Genomic DNA, 27,217 nt, shown 5'->3' with positions numbered 1-27,217 from the left:
ACCAAGACTGACATGGGGCGCACTCAAAACTTTCTGTATATCTCAAATGGGCAGGAGAATCTCCCTTGGAAATTATTAACAGTCTATCCAACTTTCCTATTGGAATCTGTAATGTCGCACTGTCATAAATTGTCACGAGTTATGAGGGCCAAAATGCGGAAATCTTACGAGTCTCATTTTTGATTTTCCAAGATGTATGTGGCACATAAAGTGAATGGGTGAATAAACAGTGAGATCTGAGATTGCTATGTGCCCCATATCTGCTATCAGTCCCATATTCCAACTAGAATGGACCTTCTGGTGGGATGGACCACGGGGCTCTTAAAAAAACAAACATACATCTTGTACTGAGGGAGCCTTACGTTTGAAAATTGCCGTGGACAACACTGATCTTTGAAAGCTGAAACTGTTAATTATTATGTTCTGATAAATGTGGAAAAATGTTGCTGATTTCTATTACTTGAATAACTTTTAGTCATGTCATACAATATCTACATAAGGTGAATGTGATCAACACTTAACAACTGCCCTCCATGAAAATAATGGTGCACACTCACATACCTCCTGTTGCTTTTTTTTAAACAAGAAACTTTTTTGTGCCTAGGTCGTCATATCTACTGTTGGCCCCATTACTGGGTCAAACCAAACCACGGGCTGACCTGCCCTCTCCTCCTTGCTGTGTTTCTGCACACAATATTCAGAGATTCCAGTGGATTGGGGAGCTTGTTCCAGCTTTTGGAATTTCAGGCAGTCAGGTGAAAATCCTAAATTCCCCCTCGGAATTCTATGGTACAATGAAGGTGAGTTAACTTAGACGAACAAAGTGGATTATAATCAGAGCACATGGTAGTATCTTCTTGTGCATAGGGTGCCTTCTGAATGCAATCAGTAGAGGCTAGGAACATTCAGCTTTTCAACACTGGAATTGTCTTTTGTATATGCCCTTCCACAAACCCACCTTTATGCTATTATGGGAGAATGTCTAATGTTTCCATATGTACACCACTGTTTCATATGCATCTGTCCTGGGCTCTTGCATTGTATATCAGAATATGGTGGCTTTCTATAGTTACACTGTTAATGATGGATGGGGATTTTGAACTGCTGTTGTACCTTTTTTCATCAGAGTACACAACTGTATCTAGTTTCTTTCTGTCTGTAAGTTTGATAAACCGTTTCCTGTGATACATGACAGTAAAGTTGCAGAGATGTTTTTTAAAGCTGTATGTGCAAGTTTTTAAAGAATTGACTCTTCAATGCGGTGGTGTAGTGGTTCTGTTGCTGTGATCCAGAGGCTTAGATTAATGATCCAGGGAGTTCGCATTTCAACCATGGCCATTTGAAAATTTGAATTAAGACCATGAAGCTGTCGGATTGTCATAAAATCCCAACTGGTTCACTCAAGTCATTTAGAGGAGGACGCCGGCCATCCTTACCCAGGCTGGCCTATATGTGACTCCAGTCCCACACCAACGAGGTTGACTGTTAAGTGTCCTCTGCAGCAGTTTAAGAAGAAGGCCCACCATCATCTTCTCAGGGCAAGTAGGGAGGGGTCTTGCCAGTAATGCCCACATCTTGGGAATGAATTTAAAAAAAAAAGTAATTTGGACTGAAAATGGAATACAAGAGCCATAAGGCTCTGTTTGTGTTTTGGGCATTTCATTTAAAAATGTGCGCTTCTGTTTACTGCAATGAAGCAATAGTAACAATCAAACTGTCAGTGGGACACAATGAGTTCTTTCAACTCTGGGATCTGAGCTTCATTCAACTCTGACTAAGGGGTTAAGAGTCTCCCCCTTCTCTAGTGGGAAGCGCCTCAAGTGAAATGGATTTGTGTGCTCTCAGCCAGTTTGGTGCTGAGTGTGTGCCCATTGTACAAAGCAGTTGCAGTTTCAATACAAACTGGCAGTCTCACTCAAGGGAAGAAGGGTGGCTGGCTGGTGTGGGCGATGTAAATGTCATGCCAGAAATAGGTTTTCTGAGGCTGGGCTTGAGGTGTGGAGTTATAGGAGCTTTACCCCGTATCCAGTTCATGCTGTATTTGACATTGGGTGAACAAAATAGGAAATGTTCATGTGTTCGTACTTGCATCCCTCATACTGATGAACACAACATTGACACAATACCAAAAGAAAAGTGTAGCTTCATTATCTTTGTACTTGTGGAGAAACTGGTTCAAAGCTTAAAAAAACAATTTCAACTCTTGGCTGTATTAAATCTATAAAACCAAATGCAGAGAAGGACATTTCATTCAAAATTATACTAGTATAAGCTAAATCCTAATTAAAAATCATCATCATAGGCAGTCCCTCGAAAGCGAGGAAGACTTGCTTCCACTCTAAAAGTGAGTTCTCAGGTGACTGTACATTCCAATACGGGAATTACAGTCTCTGTCACAGGTGGGACAGACAGTGGTTGAGGGAAAGGGCGGGTGGGGAGTCTGGTTTGCCGCATGCTCCTTCTGCTGTCTGCGTTTGGTTTCTGCATGCTCTCGGTGACGAGACTCGAGGTGCTCAGCGCCCTCCCGGATGCTCTTCCTCCACTTAGGGCGGTCTTGGGCCAGGGACTCCCAGGTGTCGGTGGGGATGTTGCACATTATCAAGGAGGCTTTAAAAATCATAATGGGATAAAGGTTACCACAATAAAACATGAATAATAAATAAAACGTTGTTGCTTGCACAGCTGTGCATATATAAAATATTAGAATAGTTCCTGTTTTCTTCAAATGCAACATAATTAATAACAATGATTTCTAATCAAAACAAGGATTATAATAAGATGTTGCCAACTCTGACTTTACCACCGTGTATGAGCAGGCAGTGTAGTCATACACAAGATCAAACTATGTGAGCAATGTTTCCAGTGGGAACAGAGTAATAGTCGGAACTAATAATGGGGGTTGAGGCTTTCAATATCTACTGCATTCCTTTTACCTCAGATTTATGTTGACTAGTGGTATAGCACTTGCTTATAAATTTGCTTAATAGTTAACTGAATTGAAATACTGCTTTATTTTGACTTGTATAAATAGGAACACATCAAAATGGCTAAGAAGAGAATAATTATGGCTTCTTTGTACCTCGGAACAGGACCTTTGGAGCAGGAGCTGGTGGGTAACATACTGGAGGACCACAGAAGTTAATTATTGAATGGTATTTTATTTTGTGTGTTTTTATGAGAATTAAGGAATAATATGGTAATCAAAGCACACAGAAAAGTATAGCCGTACAATAATTAGAGCCCGCAGATGATTGAGAATTGGGCAGTGCGGCATGTTGTAGCTTCAGGTGCACGGCATTGCTTTGTGGCTAAGATGTTCCCACACAGGAAGTTCCTGAACTCAGTAGTGCCATTGGAACTACAAGTGGAGACTGGATGGTTCCCCACAGAGTGGGTCGTTATTTGGTGAGACTTGTCTTACTGCTGCCATGGATCTCTGGCTGGGACAAGAGTAGCCTCTACAGAGGCCTGTGAGTAGCTTATCCTGCCACCTTTTGTTTCTGGGAGTAATGTTTGCAGGATGTGGGGGTGGGGGGAGAAAAGACTGCTCTTTAAGCCCTGACATTTGCTGAACCATGTGTCTGCTTTGGGCACAGAGTATATGCAGGACACTAGGAAGGAAATCCACCACCGTTACAAAATACGATCTCCTGAACAGGATGATTAAATGTTTTGCTGTCTGCAGAATAAGGTCATCGAGATTTTGGGCAGTTGGCTAGTTTAGTCTTCAAATTTTTGATTGTGTTGGCTCCTTTAACAGAGAGGTAACTCGAGCATGTTTGTGCTTACTTGACAAATTGGGGCAACATTTCTATGAATGTAGTGGTCGAATTTAAAAAGTTTCATTAGCCACTTTTGGATTTCTGCTAAACCGGCCTGTCCCTTTAAGGCTATGTGCATACAGGTAATTGTAGCTGTTTGTAAATTACAGAGCTCAATTAGAGCTCACTAATTGTTTGTACATTTTAGGCTTCAGGTTAGAAGAATCCAGGATGAAATATCTGGCTTTTAAACATTTTTTTACATTTGTACGTGATGGATGTGCAGTAGATGTATTTTATATCCAGAAGTAATTGTGTATATATAACTCAAGTGGGAACAAATTGTACAAATGCATTTTATTGATGTAGTGATTCGATACCTCACCTGTATAATTGACATAGATGGCATTTGATTTATAATGAAAGGCATAGGTAATTCAGTCGAAGCATCCCTAATGTAAGACTAGCCACTGTCGAGACTTGGTAAAGTTGGTCAGATGTTTGAATGATTAATAAAAATATGCAAATCTTGTACCGATGGCGTCACTTCCCACTGTTCTACTTTGCTAAGTTACACTGATAAAGCAACACTAAAAAATGGAAAATTAAGCCAGTTTAATGTCTAAAATCAAGAAAACCTTGTTCGATTGGAGGGGAGAGGGAGTTATTAACTTATTTGGTTTTCTAGAACTGAAAATTAACATTAAAACTTGAAGGTTAACTGTGCTAATGGAATTGATATTTCAGTTTCAACTAACAAAGTATCTGGTTTGTCTCCTTGATTTTATCAGGTAGACTGCATCGAGGAAACACTGCAAAGATCACAGGAGGAGATTACGATATGTGATCTTCGAGTTTCTGTTCTGCTAGATTGCACAAGAGGGTCTAGAGGTGTGTTACCATATAAAAATGTACATATTCTGTAAATGTAAGGATACAATTATATTGAAAGATTGTAGCAGTAGCTTAATGAAATTATAATGAATAATATTACATTATATTTGTTGGTATTTAATGAAGTCCAGTTGTATATATTGTATGTGTTATCCTTGCTTTCCCTCATTAATATACATAACACTGTAATAAATAAAGTTCTACTTACCACCTATTGTGCGTTGGATATTTGAAATTGTAATTTGGCGAGACAGTGCAATGTTTCACCAGTTGTGTGTCTTTTGGAGAGTCAACGTTAGTACAGGTATAGCACATTTTTATTCAAGAAGATTAGGCTGTACTCTGTAACTGTAAGCTGCTAAAAGTTGGTAGTAAATTGGGTGCACTAAAATTATTACAGATTTCTTCAAGATGCTTCCTGTTATGGTCCATCTTTAATTTGGTCACTGCTGATCCAGGTTTCGTTATGTAAGAAGATGCGAATAAAACTAGAAAACAGAATTCAGCCCTTTCCCCACAAAGGGGCAAGAAAAAATGCAAATTGCTTCTTTTCTCGCTCTCCTCCCTGGCTGCGCTCAGATCTGAACACAGACAGTGCAAATAGAGGCCTGGGAGCATGCTGTGCACACATTTTTCAGTGGTCAGTAGTATGTAGCATGGGGAGATAAACACCGAGAATATAAAGATCAGGCACCAGTTTACAATCTACAACACATGCTCTAAAGTGGAAGATAGATATTTTTTTTAAGTTGGTCCTTTTTTTATCCCATTCACAATTTTGTGTGCATTAGTTTGGTTTGCAATTTATAAAATCCTCCCATTAATCATGGCAGGGGATTTTTGAACCGAGTGGTGTTTGCTCTTCTAGTTGTAATTGTATTGTGGATACTCCTCTAGGCAAGAAGAACTCTCGAACTATGCTGATTCCTCTGCTAAAGAAGTTTCCAAATCAAGTGCGCGTTTCTTTGTATCACACCCCAGATCTCCGGGGTATTCTTAAACTTCTTATTCCAGAGCGGTTCAATGAGACAATTGGGCTGCAACACATCAAAGTCTACCTCTTCGATAACAACGTCATTATTAGTGGGTGAGTATGAAAGAAGTTGAATTTAAAAAAAAAATACTGACCCCTATATTTGTGGGGTGGAGGTGGGGTGGGGGAATGGGAGCATGGGAGTGGGGAGGGAAACTCCGGGGACACAGAGAGTCTGCCGCATTTAATGGCAGGACCTCGATATCATTCTGTTTCCTGCCCGGCAGCCACCCAGATTGTAAGGATGGCCTGCTGCCTGGTGGCTATGCCAGCAACAGAGGGCCACAGGGGTGGGGGAGGGGGTTAAGACCGGCAACCGGGGGCAGGGGACAAGTTGAAGGTGGGGGGTTTGACGGATCGGGGGCCAGGAGGCTCGGGATCGTGAGTTTGGGGAGGGGTTGGGGGAGGTGGTTGGCCGATCGCAGCGGCGAGGAGAGGCGGTGATCAGCGGAAGGTTTGCTTGAGTGTCTGGGAGAAAGAATCCTGCTCTTGACTCACAAGCAGTGCTCTTAAAAAGCACTTACATAGCATAAGAACATAAGAAATAGGAACAGGAGTAGGCCACATGGCCCCTCGAGCCTGCTCCGCCATTTTATACGATCTTGGCTGATCCTATCATGAACTCGGGTCCACTTCCCTGCCCGCTCCCCTTAACCCCTTATTCCCTTATCGGTTAAAAAACTGTCTATCTCTGTCTTAAATTTATTCAGTGTTCCAGCTTCCACAGCTCTCTGAAGCAACGAATTCCACAGATTTACAACCCTCTGAGAAAAGAAATTTCTCCTCATCTCAATTTTAAACGGGCGGCCCCTTATTCTAAGATTATGCGTCCTAGTTCTAGTCTCCCCCATCAGTTCAAACATTCTGCATCCACCTTGTCAAGCCCCCCCATAATCTTATACATTTCGATAAGATCACCTCTCATCTGCACCAGGCTGCTCCCGTCTCTGTTTAACTGCCGGGTTTCCCGAGTCCTGGGAAATCCGTCTGGCGAATGCACTGTGTGAGCCTGATTCTGGGAAATCCATCCGGCAATTGCACCGAGAGAGCCTGATTTAAATATTATAATGAGGTGTCCCGTGTCTCCATGAGGGGACACAGGCATGCCATGCAGCTCCGCGGCAGGCGCGTACACGGTGGGTTTGTGAAATGGCAAAAAAATGTGTTGCGAAGAATGGAGACTGTGTGGTATGTTTGGTGCAGTGCTACTAGTTACAGTGTATTGAAGAGGTTGGAATCTGAAGAGCTGAAATAGTACTGCAGTCCTCAGGCCTTAATTCAAATAATCAAATGGACTTTTTTTTTAACTCTCTAGAGCAAATCTCAGTGATTCCTACTTTACAAATCGACAGGATCGTTATGTTTTACTCCATGACTGCCAGGAGATAGCAGATTTCTTTGATGAGCTAGTTAGTGCAGTCAGTGATGTCTCACTTCAGTTACAGCAGAACGATACAGCTAATGTGCAACCAGGAATGGTCCACCCATTCACAGGTAGGGTAAATCTTTGACTTTTCCACAATCTGTCTTGGAGCCCATACCCTCTGAATTTTTTGTGTTGGTGAAATTAAATGAAGTAGTTACAAATTTAGTTACCTTCTGTTTTAAAACATACACATGAAGAAGACAATCTGTTTTTGCTGTCCACACTTGCTGATGATTCCACTCTACTTCCATCAAATTTCTGCAGATCGAATTCTCTCAGTGTCTAGTCTTCATTCCTCTCGGTGCAGTGGATGAAGCACTGCATCTTCATGTCCTTGAAACCCTTTAGGGCATTAAAAAAATTAATTATTTTGATCCTATCCATGTCCTCATGTCCATCAGTTACTGCCTCTTGATGGTGCTGACCTTGATCCTTCTTTATCTATCAACAGTCTTGGCCTCACTATCTGTCTGAGCTCAAACACAATTCCCACAACTCCAGCCCGCTCTTACCTTTGGTGGCTCCAATTTTTGTTTTCCATCTATTTAAATTCTTAACCTTGCAATCTCCTCTCTTTCAAATGGAATTCTCACATCCCCTGCATTGCAAAAGCTGTTTCCAAGAAACATAGTGTCCTTACTTATTTTTCCCTCAGTGATTTTTTATTTCCCCAAGGGCTCAAAAGACTCAAATACTCTGCCCATATCTGGGATGGCTCCTTTAACATATGTTGGGAAATTCCACAGCTGATGGGTGATCTTTCTTTCACCTCTGACCCCACAACCATTTGTCAACACAACCTTTAATCAACTTTGGAAGTGCCTTTCACTATGGCTCTTCGGTTTGTCAATAAAACAAAATTAGGTTTCTCACCTGGTTTTCTCAATTAAAAAAAACTCCGTGGCGGAGGAGTGGGTGATAAAGGGGTAAAAGCGTGGGGGAGGGAGGGAGGGAGGGAGAGGAAGAGGAGGAGGAGCGATGGAGGAGGAGGAGTTCTCTTTAGCCCCTCTCCATTATCACAGCATTCTGAGCACATTGAGTCCCATCGCCGAGAACAAGCAGAAACCAAGAGTAGACTGCGGAAGGAGCGTGCGTCAACCCAGACTCCCCAATCACCCTTTCCTTCAAACACTGTTTGCCCCACCTGTGACAGAGACTGTAGGTCCCGCATTGGACTCGTCAGTTGCCTGAGAACTCACTTTTAGAGTGGAAGCAAATCATCCTCGACTCCGGGACTGCCTATGCTGATGATTATCACAGCATAAAAATGAAAAGCTCCCCTAATTCCACAACTGTCAGCACACTGGGGTCGATGGGTGTCGGCTGGCCACTCAGGCGTTCGATGCCAGAGCAAGAGCAGGTAGTTGAGGAGGAGAAGCATGATATCGGTTACAATGGCTGGATCTGAGGCAGGCCCACAATTGGATCGGGAGGTAGGAAATCATGGTGCCCACCGATGAGTTATCAGGAGCTTAAAATGAGAAAGTGATAATACAGTTAAAATATTAATTTTAAAAGTCCAAATAGATTTCAAATGAAATATACACCATTCTCTCTATCTTTTTTACTTACCTGTACTTGTGCTAGCCACCAGGGCTGGTGCTACTTGAGACGCAGAACCTTGAGCAGCTCCAGAGCGACACCCGGTGGCAACAACATGTAGGTTGACAACAGCTTTTCTTAATCCTGTCTTTTTACTGATTTAGTTGTTAAGGTGTTACTAACATTAGGTAAGATTTAATGCTGAAAACCTATTATCTCAGGTCCACCTATAGGTGTAACATCTTGCAGGGACTACAATGGAAAACTAACAAATCCGGTTGACATAGGGGTTTTCAATGCATTATTGAAATTAAATGTGACCCATCTACCATTTTTAGTACAGGTTGAACCTCCCTTATCCAGAACTCCCTTATCCGGACCCATCCCCCATCCGGAACCATTCCTGGCCATCGGGATGAACTCCGACATGAACAAAAATTGAAGGCCTTCCTCACTGCCAACTCCCGCAATCGTTGGCCTGACCCTTCGATCTACCGCCCCCACCCCCTCCACATGACTTCTCTGCTGCACTCCCAGCCCCAAGCCAGCCAGCCCCGATATCCCCTTGCTCAGTACCAATTTAACGTGACCACCCCTCGTCTGGAAAAATCCTTTATCCAGAACAGACCAGGTCCCGAGGGTTCCGGATAAGGGAGGTACAACCTGTATATAGTAAATGTTTGGGAGAAATCTTGTGCGTTTGATTGTTACTCTGCAATTATTTTGTTGTGCAAATCTTTGAAGTAACGTTGCCAGGTTGGTTTATAACTTGAGATAAATTATTAGTCTTTTTATACATTTATTGTTACTATTTCAAAGTGGGCTTGGTTTTGAAAATGTATCAGTGTGCAGCAGCAGGTCAAGCTTGTTGCTTCTCTGATTTTCTAGCTGGTTGTGGGACAAAAACTATGTAAATAATCTGTTTGAAGAATAGTTTTTTTGGCAGTTGTGTCTCTAAAGATGCTTCCACTGAAGCAAAACTGCCTCGTAAATTAAACTGTCGCTTCACATACAGGAAAGTGGATTTTCCACAGTATTGATTTGTGAATAATCAGAATGTCTTAGTCATAGGGCTATTGCCAGACGTTTAAGAACTGTTCATTGCAGTTCATTGACTACTAGATGAACACATTATCCTTGCTAATGTCGACTGTAGGGACTTATTTGGAATTGAGAACTGCACGTGGGTGATGAGGAAATGTCAATCCTGAGACATTCAGTTCTTGCAATTTATGTTCCGGAAACCCTTGTATTATCAGAAGCTGCTCGCTCCCTACACGCAAAAGAGCATACTGGTGCAGCTGTGAGCCCAGACTGTATTATAAATGTGATTTCCTGCACTTGCTTCATGTGACCTGTATTTTTATTAAATTACTGTAAATGAAAATCACGATTAAAACTAAGTTACCTCATGCATAAAACTGGGCATGTGATTCTGGAAGGACATGGTTCCATAAGTTAGGATTTTAACTTTAGTCAAAGAAAAGCACAGATGCCTCTCCATTTAAGCCGAGATACTTCTGGTAAATTGATTTAATAATTCAGTGACTGCAGTGGAACCAATATATTTTCGAGTGTAAAGCACCAAGGAATTTGATGGTATTAATATTTCTTCCATCAATTACTGTTTCTTATTTGCTCTGTACTTTTACAGATGTATCAATTTTTTGTCTGTGCCTGCACCTGTGCTACCTGAGAAATATACAGTATTTTATAATAGGTGCATTTAAGACTGTGAAAAATCTATAGTATATTTTGAGGGCCATTGTAACTCCAGTTATACTAACAAAATGTATTTGAGTGATGCTAGAAAGACATAACTACATGTTTAGATACTTTATTTGATTACTCCAATTTTTAATTTTACATAGAATATATGACACAGAAACAGGCCATTCGGCCCAACCAGTCCATGCCGGTGTTTATGCTCCACTCGAGCCTCCTCCCGTCTTTCCTCATCTAAATCTATCAGCAGAACCCTCTATTCCCTTCTCCCTCATATGCTTGTCTAGCCTCCCCTTAAATGCATCTATACTATTTGCTTCAACCACTCCCTGTGGTAGCAAGTTCCATATTCTCACCACTCTTTGGGTAAAGAAGTTTCTTTTGAATTCCCTATTGGATTTCTTGGTGACTATCTTATGTTGATGACCTCTAGTTATGCTCTTCCCCACAAGTGGAAACATTCTCTCTGCATTCACTCCATCAAAACCTTTCATAATTTTAAAGACCTCTATTAGGTCACCCCTCAGCCTTCTTTTTTCAAGAGAAAAGAGACCCAGCCTGTTCATCCTTTCCTGATATGTATACCCTCGGGGGGGAGGGAGCGAGTGTCGGGTCTGGTCGGGCGGGGAGCAGGGGCTGGCCGTGGGAGGAGCCTCATTCACGCAGCCCCAGTGAGGCCATTGGGCCAGGGCTAGGGGCTGCGTGCTTCGGGCCCCTCCCACACAGTTCGGCGCCTGGAGCTACTGCACATGCGTGCCGACTATAGCGCGCATGTGCAGAGGTCCCGGCACTGTGTTCAGCGCCGGGATCTGGCTCCGCCCCCCCACAGCTCGTGCTGGCTGCGCCGAGGGCTAGAGGACCTGTAAGTAGGTGGAGAATACCGAGGATTTTGGGCGCCCGTTTTTTTTCTTGTGGAAACTTGGGCCCAATTTGTGGGCCTGTTTGAGATAATCTCGGGTTCAGTAACGCTGCACATTCCATAAGCATTCCCCACTATTTTATTCAGTGTTTCCCTTGTACTGACCAATATCTAGTTATATGATAGTCTAACCTGGGCGGGTGATAACTATGGGACCCCTTGACTTGAATACCGTGATCTTTGCACACGCCCTCAACTAAACTTTAATGATGTTTCTGAGGGCATACTATCGCATACTTAATGAGAGGAAGCTGGATGTTATTTACAATTGACAAATTGGTAAACATTTGAAGTAATTCCACCTATATATGCATCGGACTTGCTTCTCATCTCGTAACAAATAGTAAATTGCACCGTACTCTTTTTAGCAGGCTGAAAAACACCTACTTTGTCTCTTTCTCTGGAATCTGACCAGTTATCTAATCTTCTTAAAGGAGACTCAATTCCTGCTCACTTCATTTGGCAGTCTTTGTTTTAGGAAAGGCTTTGAATGTGTTTTGTTCTTCTGCTTCTACCAACACGAATTTGTGGACTCATCCTCTCAATTCTTCCCTGTCCAGGGGTTGGCCAGTAGGCCTTTCAATTAAACAGGCTCCTGCCTGGCTGGGTGGAGGCCCAGTTAGACCAGCTCATGTTGTATATGCATGAATGCAATTCCTTCCAATAAATGTAATGTCCACTGAATGCATCTGAAATCAGATAATGATGCCCTATTGTCCCAGATATTGTGGAGGGATAACATTTACAATAATTGGCTTATCTGACTTGACTGCCTCCTTCCCTATGCATCCACAGGTGGAAGCTGGATATTAACTCTTTGTGAACTCACTAACTTATTTAAGTAGTATTTCAAGATGAATCCTTCCAATGGTCGAAAAAACATAATCATAGTATTGTGGACTGAGATATCTGAGTCTATTCTGGAATGCTACTCGCCACTTGCTGCACGCGATGTTTTTCACTCTGCTCACTTTTAAAAATTCATTTTGGGGATGTGGGTGTTGCTGGCAAGGCCAGCATTTATTGTCCATCCCTAATTGCCCTTGAGAAAGTGGTGGTGAACCATCTTCTTGAACCATTGCAGTCTGTGTGGTGAAAGTGCTCCCACAATGCTGTTCTTTGGGGAGTAACGACCATGAAGGAACGGGCGATATCTGGTATATTTGCCAGGCCTCTTGTGAAATTAACATTATTAGCGCTGAAAAAGTCAAAATGAATTCTATGACTATTCTATCCTTGAAAATAATTTTAGCTTATGGTTTTTACCTTCCTTTTAAACAGAACTTGTTATTTTTAGTGAACATCCACACATTTATAGTATAATCTTTAATTTGACATAATTCAAACATCACTTTTTGTTAAACTGAAATCTGTCCTGACCATGGAAAGCAGCAATAATTAAAACGCACTGTTGAAATTTTGCAGGTAGTCGAGCAGATTTCTGTGCGGCAGCAAATAAGAGGATCATGGCCGTGGTGAATGAAGCACGAAGCAAACAGCAGTACAGGAACTATATAATGGGCTTGGCTGAGAGTACCTCTGAAGAAGAGTTGGCACTGCCCAGTGACGTTGGTAGAGCTCTGAGACACACGGACACTTGGATTTACCCCATAATACAGATGAGGCCATTTGAAATTAGAATAGATGAGCACGTGACTGAAGCTTTAATGACCGAGGCTGAGGTGAATTCCAAGATGTACTTGACTTCAGGGTATTTCAACCTCACTCAAGCCTATATGAATCTTATTTTGGGTACCAGTGCAGATTATCAGATACTGCTAGCCTCACCAGAGGTGAATGGTTTCTTCGGTGCGAAGGGTATAGCAGGAGCCATTCCTTCTGCTTATGTTTACATTGCCAAACAGTTTTACAGCAGAGTGTGCCGGAGTGGACTGCAAGACAGAATAAGATTACACGAGTACTTCAGGAAAGGATGGACTTTCCATGCGAAAGGTGGGTGGTTTTTTTAAACAATGGTAAAACGTACACTTTTTAAAAAACGGATTAAAAAAAAAAATGAATGTTTTAAAAAAAGAAAAATTTTGCTCAGTTATGTTGGTTTGGTTTGTCTGTCCTTTGTATTTGCAGTGAAGACATCCTAGATTTTTCAGGTAGATGAACTGCTTGTAATTCACCCCATGTTTATTGAAGTGGTGAACTGAGGGAATGGGAGATTGGAAGAGGAGAATCAACCCTTTCCCTCCTGTGGTCTGATTTACTTGTTTTTGGCATTAGCTTTTTTCAGCCTGCTTCTAACTGCAAAAACTGACCTGTGTTTTTTAAGCTTTCTGCTCTAGGCCCAGCGCGGTGTGTCATAACCTTCTGTTCAAAACATGGCTGCCTGTGTGGCCCATTGTGTCCCCACCTGGGGAGAGGGCGTGCAAAGTCGCTGATTTCCTCCTGCCACTGATTTCCCACTAGATTTTTCAGTAAAAGTCCTCTCCTCCAATGTTCCCTCTAATTATTTTTTGGGTTGTGCGACCCCTTCAAATTTCCACGCATGCACAGTTTGTCCATTGTAAAGCCGGCAACTGGCCTGCGTGGGGCCTCCAGACAGCTGCACAGGCACACAGCTTAACGAGAACATTGCTCTCCTCCCTCCCTTGGGATGTGATGCACTGTCTGAGGTGCCCTCTTTCCGATGAGATGTTAAACCGAGGCCCTATCTGCCCTCTGTGGTGGTTGTAAAAGATCCCAAGTCACTATTTGAAGAAGAGCAGGGGAGGTCAGCCTACTGCCCTGGCTAACAGTTATCCCTCACGAAAACGGATTATATGGTCATTTATCTCATTGATGTTTGTGGACTGCCGTGTTTCCTTACACAATACCAATAACTACTCTTCAAAAATCGTGCATTGGCTGTGAAAACCCTTTGCGAGATCCTGCATCAAAGGTAATCTATTTATCCATGTGTTGTGTGGCCAGGTTTGTTTTGGAAGGGCAGGAATCTTACTGTATTCTTAAAAACAGCGCTCCACACTACAAGCGCATGTGATAGGCTTTCTCCATGTAGTTTAAGGTCAATGCATTTGATACATTGCAGTGTATTAAAAAGCTTCCTTCCTGACACATGAGAAGGGCACGTTATATTCCAGTAAAACTTTGCGTGGCCTAACATAGCCTTGTTTAAATTACCAGCTAATTACAAAATGTAACGCTGCATGACTGGACTCGGGAGCCAGTTTTGTGCCAATTAACCACGGTAACCTAGAAGCAGACTCTTGAGATGTAAACTGATTTAAAAAAAAAGACTCAAAGTAAGGTGCAGGTTGCAACAATTTCTGCATTTAGTTGAGGAGGTAGACATCTCAAGCCTCCATTGTATTTGTGCTCTATGCCTGGTTGGGAACTTTATTCAGAGATTTTCGCAACCAGTCCAAACCTGGCAGCACCAGGAATATTGGAGGATGTTGGTTGCCAGGGCCTTAAAGATTATTTTAAATCCACTGAGTTATGAAACTCTACAGAAGTTAAACTGTTGAATTTGTAGCAGGGGAATATGGGGTGAACGCAAAGCCAAGTTTATGAAATAAAAAGGAAATGAGAATGTGGATGTACAATGGAATGTTGGCCTTTATTGCAAGGGGGATGGAGTATAAAAGCAGGGAAGTCCTGCTACAACTGTACAGGCCACACTTAGAGTACTGCGTACAGTTTTGGTCTCCTTATTTAAGAAAGGATATACTTGCATTGGAGGCAGTACAGAGAAGGTTCACTAGATTGATTCCTAAGCTGAGGGGGTTGTCTTATGAAGAAAGGATGAGCAGGTTGGGCCAGCTCTTATGGTGGTGCTCTTATTGAAACATATAAGATACTGAGGGGACTCGACAAGGTGGATGCAGAGAGGATGTTTTCATTCGTGGGGAAATTCAGAACAAGGGGGCACAGTTAAAGAATAAGGGGTCGTCCATTTAGAACTGAGATGACATAAATCTGTGGAATTCTCTGCCCCAGAGAGCTGTGGAGGCTGGGTCACTGAATATATTTAAGGTGGAGATAGACAAGATTTTTAAGTGATCAGGGAGTGAAGGGTTACGGAGAGCGGGCAGGGAAGTGGAGTGGAGCCCAAGTTCAGATCAGCCAGGATCTTATTGAATGACGGAGCAGGCTCGAGGGGCCAAATGAACTATTCCTGCTCCTATTTATGTAAAAATGGACGTGATGGATCCTGAAACAGGAGCTACATAATTGAGCAAACCAGCTGTTACCTGCAAGTATTTAGAATGCAAGGTTGTAGCAATGAAGGGTTTAGATAGATAGAGTAAATATAGAGAAACTGTTTCCAATGGCTGAAGGGTCGATAACCAAAGAGCATAGATTTAAGGTGATTGGCAAAAAAAACAGACGACATGAGGAAAAACATTTTTATACAACGAGTGGTCAGGATTTGGAATGTAAGGTGGTGGATACAGATTCAATAATAGCCTTCAAAAGGGAATTTGAAGCAAAAAATTGCAGATATATGGGGAAAGAGCAAGGGACTAACTGCATTGCTCTTGAAAGAGGTGGCGCAGACTCGATGGGCCGAATGGCCTCCTTCCGTGCTGTACTATTCTATGATTCAGTTGATCTGATCTCTGGAATCTCCTGATTTGACCAGTGGGAGTGGGGGTTATTAACTATTTTCTCTGGAGGCTGGGGGTTAGCTACTCCCCCCCCCTCCCCCCCCCCCCCCCCAAACAGTAGCCGAGGTAGTGTGAAAAGCAGCGTTTCCTTGAGAACCAGTACCTACTCCAGTGCATTCTAACTGGAAACTCAGTGGTATTGTGTATTAAACCTGCATCTCCCAACTGCTATGACAGTGTGAGTTGGTTCAATATGTGCTATGCTGCTTATCTTCATGCATAAATGGTATTTGGCTTCTTAGATGATGCCACGACAAAGGTAGCTTCTGATTTTCGATGAAGTCGGTGGTTCTCTGAGGGACCTGATTGGGTGCAACTGATACTCAGTCAGAAAAATAATTGCCTGCAATGGTTCTGGCCAGAAATGCTGTAATGTGTGGGCTAAGGTTAGAGAAATGTATATTACAATTAGTACCGTTTCATATTTTGTTTGGTAGATCATCCTTTCTAGCCTATCATCTTCTCTTCCAGAGGAAGTTCTTTGGGGCCAGTGATTGGTTTTCCCTGGAGATTTAAAGCTTGCAAATGAGCTATGGTTTCATTGCCAGAAAATGAGGAACCTGTTTTGTTCAAACAGCTTTCAGGGCAAGTATTACTCATGGAGAATCACACTACAGTATTGTACCTACATTATCATAGGCAGTCCCTCAAAGCGAGGATGACTTGCTTCCACGCCAAAAGGAATGAGTTGACAGGTGTTTCAATGAAGGACCTAATATTCCAGATCCCGAACTACATCTTGGGAGGGTGGAAGATACCTGTGCTTGGATTTTTTTAACGTGTGGTGGCCGTTGCACACCAGCCACCACACGGGCTTGACAGAGCTAGGTCTTGGTCCAGTGGCAAGGATTAACCGAGACGACTGGAGACCAGCTCTGCTGCACGGACTGAGCGCGCACACATATCGCAGTGTGGGCTGGCCCGTGCTGCCCCTGGGCCCTTGCCCCTTCTGGGCCCCAGACTCACGCCTCTCCTGGGCCCCGGTCACTTCCTTCTACAATCTCTTGCCACTCCTTCGCCCCTCCTGCTGTGCCTGCCCGCACTGCAATCAGCGACCTGACTTCGCAACCGTTGCCCTCCTGCAGTGGTATGCCGCCGCACACTGCTCCCTCTGATGGCCCCGGCCTGCTGATGGTCTTGCAGGCCGGGACCGTGCTGCCGCACGCTGCTCCCTCGAATGCAGCCTTTCAGTCACAGTAAATCCTCTTACATCACAGCAGTGACTACACTTCAAAAAAAAAACTCATTAGCTACAAAGTGCTTTGGGACATCCTGAGGTCGTGAAAGGTGCTATCTAAATGCAAGTTCTTTCTTTACATATTTATAAATAATCACCACTTTGAGGTCTTAATGAAGCACCAATCACCATTAGTCATTTTGCAATATAAAGCTGATAGGTTAATGGTTTAGCTCTCCAAGGTAGTGTGTGCTATAAATTATATTACAGATATGATAGTGTAGTGGTTATGGTATTGGACTAACAATCCAGAGGTCATGAGTTTGAATTACATTGAATAAATCTGGTAATTTGTGGGCTGGTACCAGCAAAGCTGCCCATTTGTTGTCAAAACCCAACTGGTTCACTAATGTCTTTCATGGAAGAGAACTTGTAACCCAGTCTTGTGCTCAAGGCAAGTAGGGATTGGCAAGAAATCCTGCCTTACCAGTGTTGCCCCCATCCCAACAATGAGTTAGAGTGACGGTGTGCAGAATCAAAACCAGAATGGAGGTGATTGAATCTCAACCAAAACAAAGAAAGAAAATAAAGACTTGCATTTATATAGTGCCTGTCACAACCTCAGGATGTCCAAAACGCTTTACAGCCAATGAATTAGTTTTGAAGTGATAATGTAGGAAACGCGGCAGCCAATTTGCGTACAGCAAGCTCCCACAAACAGCAATGTGATAATGGCCATTAATAGTGCCTTGGGATCTTTTATGTCCACCTGAGAGGTGAACCAAATAAATAATGACACTATTTGGTGCCAGTTAGAGATTTTCCATGAGGTTTGAAACCAGTAAATGAGCTGTGACTTCATAATCAAAAAAGGAGGAACTAGTTTCATTTATTGTTTATGGAAAGTCCCACACAGTATCCTGCTTGCGTACAATGGTTCGGAACATTTACATAGGTTAAACCAGCATTATTACTAAGCAATAAATGCTTGGAAAATGTTGTGGCAAAATGTAATTTTTGGCTGTTATGGACTTTGTTTACAACTTATACTTGTCTACTGCTCGGATCAGCATTTAAGTTGTTAATACCCAGGAACCAGCTCATCAGCAGGAGTCCAGCTCAAAACGGACATAAAAACAGAAAATGTTGGAAACACTCAGCAGGTCAAGCAGAAAACCGAGAATGTTTCAGGTCGATGACCTTTCATCAAAACTGGACATTTGTCTGGGTTAGGTCTCCTCAAGATTAAATCTTTTTCAGCCCACATCGGGGGGGGGGGTTCAGATGTTAGTTAATTAATCAATCATCTCTAGGGGGGCCGTTATTTACAATCCCAAACATCATGCAGTATTGTTGAAAAATGCCCCATTGTTCCATAGAAGCACCAGTGTATTTCCTTGATTTTGAAGGTATCTTTGTATTAAATTTGCACAGACTGGGCCATCGCCAGGTAAACACCTGGAAGCCCCGTCATCACACATCGGCTGCTGCCAATTTTTCAGGGCTTGGGTATGCTGAGAGTTTGGGCTGTACGGACTAGCTATGTACATTTGGTATTGAGCGGAGGGTCTGTGCCCAGTTTTACACAATTGAATGCACAGTTTTTTCTTTGCCATTGGTGCTCTGAAATCCACTCTTCGATGTAACCAGGGCAGATCCAAAGCCAGCTCAGAAAAAATTGTGATGTACTGTAACAACAGGAGATTTTTTTTTCTGGAATTGGGGAAGAGCTGTTAACACAAAAACATCTGACCTGAGACTGAAGCTGCTACTGCTGGAAAATGGAAAACTATGAATTTCCCAACACAATCCTGTCCTTGATGAATACGTGTTCACAAAGGGAAACATTTACGGTACACACACCTAGAGGGAGCTGATGGGAAATGCAAATGTTATTTGGCCTTAGGCATTGCATGGCCTTTTCACTAATGCTGGCTGTGGTTCAAATGATGCCCAAAGTGGTGAGTGATGATTACATGCTGCATGAACTTGTGTGGTTTATAGTTACTTGTAATGGTAAAGTAAGTTGAATAATAATTTCTGCTTTGCCAAATGGCAATGGTTTATGTAAGTTATAGCACTATTAAAAGCTTTCTGCGTGCAAAAAAAAAAATGCAACTACTATAAGTGATGGTTGGAAAAATATTTAATGCCAAACCTTTTGTTAGTTCAGTTATGCCACCAGCTAGATTTTAATTCATCTTGTATACCTGCAGGACAGATGCAGAACTCCTTGATGAGTTTATAAAGATTTAGGGAAGGAATTTTATATGACTTTTGATTACAGCTTCTTAGTTCAAGTAAGGAGAATACGTGTCACGAGGGAACAGTAAAAGTACCTGTATAGTTTTATTGTCCAATTTTTAGGTTTTCATTTTAGATATGGATTTTACAACATGAAATGAGCAGTTTATAAATTGCAGGTGTTATGTTCAAAAAGATATTTACATGAGTGAATAATTCCTTTTTAAAAATATTGTTGTGACTCTTATTGTTAAGGATAATTTGGGACAAATCTTTGACATGTTTGATCCATTTTGAAAGCCGATTGTTAGTTTATATACTTTTTTGGTTATATACCTTATGTTGCATATTTAACATTGTTATTAAAATAATTTTTTTAAAATGAGATATCTAATGTTTCAATTCAGAGCTTTAAAGATTATTCACACAATGCTGCATGATTTGCAACCTTCATTCTTTAAATATTCAGGAATGCAGATCTTTAGTGGTGACGCAGGGTTTCTAAACAATTTGAAGGTACTATCTTAAAATTGTTTTATCCAATACAAATTCACAAAGTTTAATTCTTAATATAATGTAGAGCATAACATGTATTGATATGTTTACAAATGATGATACAGCCTTTTTTATAGATCTATATTTCACATGTTACCTTAGTCCACATATTTTGCTGTTCCACAAACAGACTACTTTTCAATGTTGCTTGAGAGTAGATGAATGGATAATACCGAATGTTTTCAATGTTTGCATTCTTAGGTAATTTCTGGGAACTGCTGTTTGCTTCCTGTAGCTCCCAGAAATAGCTGGGAGGTAATTCATCTCTGAAGAGTTAGGACATCGCCACAACACGAACACTTTGTAGTTCTAGTAATAGGGTTCATTGTATGAAGAGAACAAAAGATAGTGTGGTATCCTGCAAATATTTTTATTTCGTTAAATGTATTATTAGAAGCTTAAATACCAAGGTATATATAGGACTGCATTTACGGTGCAATATTTTCAGTCGAGGTGTGCGTTGCTGAGAGAAAAAAGAATGAAAATTGTAAATGATATATTGTATGTCTAATCCCGAAGGCTGTGAGTTGGCAGTAACATTAGAATATCTCAGCTGAGGAAAAATAGAGCACTTTTAACAGTAATGTTGACTATGCAGTATATACCATTTTATTTATTAAGTTAATCAAGCAGCTTCTAAACTGTGTCAATGGGTATTAAAATAAGAAGGAACACAAAGGCCACAAGGAAGAAGGGGGGAGGGGAATCTAGGAGTACTGCAGGAATTTATTAAAAGGAGATATCTGAGCTGCAAGAGCCTGAGATGAGTGTAGCAAAATACTGAAGCTTGTTACAAGCTGAGGGAAATTCTGAAACTTGCCAGCAGCAAATGAATGGTGGGAAATGGTTCTGTGTTACAGGACACATCAGCAGGAGAATTTTAGCAAACATATTCATGTTAATGAGCGTGTCTGTTACAATAAGTGTTCTAATCAGGCACCTTATACATCATCTTGAACAACACCAACTTGCATTTATATAGTGCCTTTAACGTAGTGAAATGTCCTAAGACACTTTCACAAAATCGTAATCGGACAAAAATTGACACGGAGCCAAAGAAGGAGACATTAGGACTAGAGGTAGATTTTAAGGTAATAAAAACCGAAAATGCTGGGAATACTCAGCAGGTCAGGCAGCATCTGAGGAGAGAGAAACAGAGTTAACGTTTCAGTTCGATGACTTTTCATATAGAAAATAGGTGCAGGAGTGTGCCATTTGACCCTTCGAGCCTGCACCGCCATTCAATAAGATCATGGCTATGTATCAGATGTTCAGTATTTTGCATCTGTGATAGCTTTAAGGAGCGTCTTAAAGGAGGAGAGAGGCAGAGAGAGAATTCCAAAGCTTAGGGTCTAGACAGCTGACGGCATGGCCGCCAGTGGTGGGACGAAGGAAGTGGGGGATGCACAAAAGGTCAGAGATGGGGGAGGGTTGTCGGGCCGGAGGAGGCTACTGAGGAGGTTTGTTGCAGCTGATAATGGGATGTTTTGAATTGGGGCTCACTTGTAGTTCTCTGCTGTCTTTTGTATCTGACTTCACTATTCTTTGCTCCAGGTATCTCTGTATTTTATGATTCTTGGTGGAGGAGACAATGATACTATATGGCCTTAAGAACTACCTTAGTGATTTCCCAGAGTAGCATCAAAGAGGTAACAGGTCTTCCAGGGTCTCTAGGTCACCAAAGAGCATAGGGTTCAGGTACCAGTACCAAAGTGGTTAGTAGATTGGCGAATGTCAGCTGAAGAATGACTGATGCACGTTTAAGGATGGCTAATGGTCATATGTTGCAACCTGTGATTCAGGACAGTTGTGATTACTTCAGGAAAAAGTCCGTGATTTTCTTTTTCCTGGGTTTGTTGTGGATTTCAGTAAAAGGTATATTCCTTGTTTGAAGTGCATGGCTCACCATACCTTGGTTAGGCCTAGGGTGATTCATCATGTCTGAATTGTTCTAGCTGCCTGCCCTAAGTGCCCGACATCTGCTGAATGTCTTTCCAGCTGAGGATGGAGGGTTCAGTATAGATTGCCTTCCATGTGTGGTGGTGCCGGGGGGAGGGACAGAGAAGAATTGAAAGAAATACTGCTGTGGAGAGTGAGGGGGGAAGTCTACATTTGGAAATGCATACTGAGCATTACATCGTTTCAATCCTTTGTCGGGATAGAGAGACCATCTACACTAGGGATGGTGAAGGGTAGTGCTTTCTAATCAGCAGCCTCTGCTCTTGGTTTGCCATACTCGGCAAGTCGACGAGAGGTGGAGCGGGGAGATCGAGGCGGCCTACACAAGGCCCAGCATCGAGGAGAGGCTCGGGAGTTCGTGAGTCGGCGCGAGGCAGGGTGGGGAGATCGAGGCGGCCTACACAAGGCCCAGTATCGAGGAGAGGCTCGGGAGTTCGTGAGTCGGCGCGAGGCAGGGTGGGGAGATCGAGGCGGCCTACACAAGGCCCAGTATCGAGGAGAGGCTCGGGAGTTCGTGAGTCGGCGAGAGGCAGGGTGGGGAGATCGAGGCGGCCTACACAAGGCCCAGTATCGAGGAGAGGCTCGGGAGTTCGTGAGTCGGCGCGAGGCAGGGTGGGGAGATCGAGGCGGCCTACACAAGGCCCAGTATCGAGGAGAGGCTCGGGAGTTCGTGAGTCGGCGCGAGGACAGCCGGTACAGCTGCAGCAGGGAGTCAAAAAAGAAGTAGAAAGAAATCGAAAGGTGACGTCACAGCCAAGGGGGTAAGTGATTGGCTGGTGATTGGTGAGTAGTTTTTCTTTTTTCTTTTCTATATCAATAAGTAACATTTAGCATTGTTGCCAAATTAAGTTCATCTTAAGAGTTAAATCATGGCAGGACAGCTCGGACACGTGTTATGCTCCTCCTGTAATATGTGGGAAGTCAGGAACGCTTCCGGTGTCCCTGATGACTACGTGTGCGGGAAGTGTATCCGCCTCCAGCTCCTGACGGACCGCATTGCGGCACTGGAGCTGCGGGTGGATTCACTCTGGAGCATCCACGATGCTGAGAATGACGTGAATAGCACGTTTAGCAAGTTGGTCTTACCGCAGGTAAAGGGTACACAGCCAGATAGGGGATGGGTGACCAACAGGAAGAGCAGTGCAAGGAAGGTAGTGCAGGGGTCCCCTGCGGTCATCTCCCTGCAAAACAGGTACACCGCTTTGGGTACTGTTGAGGAGGATGACTCATCCGGGGAGGGCAGCAGCAGCCAAGTTCATGGCACCGTGGCTGGCTCTGCTGCACAAGATGGCAGGAAAAAGAGTGGGAGAGCTATAGTTATAGGGGATTCAATTGTAAGGGGAATAGATAGGCGTTTCTGTGGCCGCAATCGAGACTCCAGGATAGTATGTTGCCTCCCTGGTGCAAGGGTCAAGAATGTCTCGGAGCGGGTGCAGGACATTCTGAAAAGGGAGGGTGAACAGCCAGTTGTTGTGGTACATATAGGTACCAACGATATTGGTAAAAAATGGGATGAGGTCCTACGAGACGAATTTAGGGAGCTAGGAGCTAAATTTAAAAAGTAGGACCTCAAAAGTAGTAATCTCCGGATTGCTACCATTGCCATGTGTGAGACAGAGTAGGAATTGCAGGATAGCTCAGATGAATACATGGCTTGAGGAGTGATGCAGAAGGGAGGGATTCAAATTCCTGGGACATTGGAACCGGTTCTGGGGGAGATGGGACCAGTACAAACCGGACGGTCTGCACCTGGGCAGGACCGGAACCAATGTCTTAGGGGGAGTGTTTGCTAGTGCTGTTGGGGAGGAGTTAAACTAACATGGCAGGGGGATGGGAATCTATGCAGGGAGACAGAGGGAAATAAAGTGGAGGCAGAAGCAAAAGATAGAAAGGAGAATAGTAAAAGTGGAGGGCAGAGAAACCCAAGACAAAAAACAAAAAGGGCCACATTACAGCAAAATTCTAAAGGGGCAAAGTGTGTTAAAAAGACAAGCCTTAAGGCTCTGTGCCTCAATGCGAGGAGTATTCATAGATACATAGAAAATAGGTGCAGGAGTAGGCCATTCGGCCCTTCCAGTCTGCACCGCCATTCAATAAGTTCATGGCTGAACATGCAACTTCAGTACCCCATTCCTGCTTTCTCACCATACCCCTTGATTCCCCTAGTAATAGATACATAGAAAATAAGGTGGACGAATTAACTGCGCAGATAGCACTTAACGGATATGATGTAATTATCATCACGGAGACATGGCTCCAGGATGACCAAGGCTGGGAACTCAACATCCAGGGGTATTCAACATTTAGGAAGGATAGACAGAGAGGAAAAGGAGGCAGGGTGGCGTTGCTGGTTAAAGAGGAAATTAATGCAGTGCAATAGTAAGGAGGGACATTAGCCTGGATGATGTGGTATGGGTGGAGCTGCGGAATACCAAAGGGCAGAAAACGCTAGTGGGAGTTGTGTACAGACCACCAAACAGTAGTAGTGAGGTTGGGGACAGCATCAAACAAGAAATAAGGGATGTTTGCAATAAAGGTACAGCAGTTATCATGGGCGACTTTAATCTACATATTGATTGGGCTAACCAAACTGGTAGCAATGTGGTGGAGGAAAATTTCCTGGAGTGTATTAGGGATGGTTCTCCAGACCAATATGTCGAAGAACCAACTAGAGAGCTGCCCATCCTAGAATGGGTGATGTGTAATGAGAAGGGACTAATTAGCAATCTTATTGTGCAAGGCCCCTTGGGGAAGAGTGACCATAATATGGTAGAATTCTTTATTAAGATGGAGAGTGACACAGTTAATTCGGAAACTAGGGTCCTGAACTTAAGGAAAGGTAACTTTGACGGTATGAGGCGTGAATTGGCTAGAATAGACTGGCAAAGGATACTTAAAGGGTGGATAAGCAATGGCAAACATTTAAAGATCACATGGATGAACTTCAACAATTGTACATCCCTGTCTGGAGTAAAAATAAAACGGGGAAGGTGGCTCAACCGTGGCTAACAAGGGAAATTAAAGATAGTGTTAAAACCAAGGAAGAGGCATATAAATTGGCTACAAAAGCATCACACCTGAGGACTGGGAGAAATTTAGAATTCAAAAGAGGAGGACTAAGGGTTTAATTAAGAAGGGGAAAATAGAGTATGAGAGGAAGCTTGCAGGAAACATAAAAACTGACTGCAAATATGTGAAGAGAAAAAGATTAGTGAAGACAAACGTAGGTCCCTTGCAGTCGGATTCAGGTGAATTTATAATGGGGAACAAAAAAATGGCAGACCAATTGAACAAATACTTCGGTTCTGTCTTCACGAAGGAAGACACAAATAACCTTCCGAATGTACTAGGGGACAGTGGGTCTAGTGAGAAGGAGGAACTGAAGGATATCCTTATTCGGCGGGAAATTGTGTTAGGGAAATTGATGGGATTGAAGGCCGATAAACCCCTGGGGCCTGATAGTCTGCATCCCAGAGTACTTAAGGAAGTGGCTCTAGAAATAGTGGATGCATTGGTGATCATTTTCCAACAGTCTATCGACTCTGGATCAGTTCCTATGGACTGGAGGGTAGCTAATGTAACACCACTTTTTTTGAAAAAAAGGAGGGAGAAAGAAACCGGGTAATTATAGACCGGTTAGCCTGACATCAGTAGTGGGGAAAATGTTGGAATCAATCATTAAGGATGAAATAACAGCGCATTTGGAAAACAGTGATAGGATCGGTCCAAGTCAGCATGGATTTATGAAAGGGAATTCATGCTTGACGAATCTTCTGGAATTTTTTGAGGATGTAACTAGCAGAGTGGACAAGGAAGAACCAGTGGATGTGGTGTATTTGGACTTTCAAAAGGCTTTTGACAAGGTCCCACACACGAGATTGGTGTGCAAAATCAAAGCACATGGTATTTGGGGGTAATGTACTGACGTGGATAGAGAACTGGTTGGCAGACAAGAAGCAGAGAGTCGGGATAAACGGGTCCTTTTCAGAATGGCAGGCAGTGACTAGTGGAGTGCCGCAGGGCTCAGTGCTGGGACCCCAGCTCTTTACAATATACATTAACGATTTAGATGAAGGAATTGAGTGTAATATCTCCAAGTTTGTAGATGACATTAAACTGGGTGGCGTTGTGAGCTGTGAGGCGGACGCTAAGAGGCTGCAGGGTGACTTGGGACAGGTTAGGTGAATGGGCAAATGCATGGCAGAAGCAGTATAATGTGGATAAATGTGAGGTTATCCAGTTTGGTGGCAAAAACACGAAGGCAGAATATTATGTGAATGGCGGCAGATTAGGAAACAGGGAGGTGCAACGAGACCTGGGTGTCATGGTTCATCAGTCATTGAAAATTGGCATGCAGGTACAGCAGGCGATGAAGAAGGCAAATGGTATGTTGGCCTTCATAGCTAGGGGATTTGAGTATAGAAGCAGGGAGGTCTTACTGCAGTTGTACAGGGCCTTAGTGAGGCCTCACCTGGAATATTGTGTTCAGTTTTGGTCTTCTAATCTGAGGAAGGACGTTCTTGCTATTGAGGGAGTGCAGCGAAGGTTCACCAGACTGATTCCAGGGCTGGCTGGACTGACATATGAGGAGAGACTGGATCAACTGTGTCTTTATTCACTGGAGTTTAGAAGGATGAGAGGAGATCTCATGGAAACGTATAAGATTTTGACGGTACGGGACAGGTTAGATGCGGGAAAAAATTTTCCGATGTTGGGGAAGTCCAGAACCAGGGGACATAATCTTCGGATAAGAGGTAGGCCATTTAGGACTGAGATGAGGAGAAACTTCTTCATTCAGAGAGTTGTTAACCTGTGGAATTCCCTGCCGCAGAGAGTTATTGATGCCAGTTCATTGGATATATTCAAGAGGGAGTTCGATATGGCCCTTACGGCTAAAGAGATCAAGGGGTATGGAGAGAAAGCAGGAAAGGGGTACTGAGGGAATGATCAGCCATGATCTTATTGAATGGCGGTGCAGGCTCGAAGGGCTGAATGTCCTACTCCTGCACCTATTTTCTATGTTTACTCGGGAGAGGGTAAGGTGGGACTCTTGTAGAAATGCCACTTCTGCATGTTCTTTACTGAGGTTGATCAGATTTTGATCCATTTAATTGGGTGGTTGAGTCTTCACATTCTGGGAGACAATCTTGAGTTCAACCATGATGAGGTTGGGTTGGTCTGTTGTGTGTATGGAGGCATGGTAATGTTGGCTGGATTTGGGAGATTACAGGAGCTTCTTCCCTGGGTGGGTGTTGCTTATCTTTCCCTGGTACACATGAAATTATCTGTACTGATCGGGGCGGGGGGTGGGGGGGCAGCGGGAACCATTTTTTTTGGCATTCTGATATCTGGAATTT

The 27,217-nt window shown here is 43.1% G+C and overlaps 1 protein-coding gene across 3 annotated transcripts in view; it reads left to right on the top strand.

Annotated features, from left to right (window-relative positions):
- The window catches only part of LOC139226778 (CDP-diacylglycerol--glycerol-3-phosphate 3-phosphatidyltransferase, mitochondrial), a 40,575-nt gene that overhangs the window by 3,456 nt on the left and 9,902 nt on the right, over nucleotides 1-27,217 (top strand). Inside the window, exons 2-8 of one of the 3 annotated variants that reach the window (XM_070857779.1) lie at nucleotides 605-800; nucleotides 3,032-3,109; nucleotides 4,553-4,652; nucleotides 5,553-5,742; nucleotides 7,004-7,182; nucleotides 12,726-13,253; nucleotides 19,816-19,862. In XM_070857779.1, the coding sequence (XP_070713880.1) occupies nucleotides 605-800; nucleotides 3,032-3,109; nucleotides 4,553-4,652; nucleotides 5,553-5,742; nucleotides 7,004-7,182; nucleotides 12,726-13,253; nucleotides 19,816-19,862 (1,318 nt within the window). Of the gene's footprint in view, nucleotides 1-604; nucleotides 801-3,031; nucleotides 3,110-4,552; nucleotides 4,653-5,552; nucleotides 5,743-7,003; nucleotides 7,183-12,725; nucleotides 13,254-16,396; nucleotides 16,496-19,815; nucleotides 19,863-27,217 lie in introns of those variants that run through there. The other 2 variants (XM_070857780.1, XM_070857778.1) reach the window with 2 other exon arrangements.

Source organism: Pristiophorus japonicus, chromosome 16 (assembly GCF_044704955.1).
Source record: "Pristiophorus japonicus isolate sPriJap1 chromosome 16, sPriJap1.hap1, whole genome shotgun sequence".
In the NCBI taxonomy this organism is placed as follows: domain Eukaryota; kingdom Metazoa; phylum Chordata; class Chondrichthyes; family Pristiophoridae; genus Pristiophorus; species Pristiophorus japonicus.
Note: the sequence above shows the minus strand (reverse complement) of the source record. Positions and strands in the feature narration are given on the sequence as shown.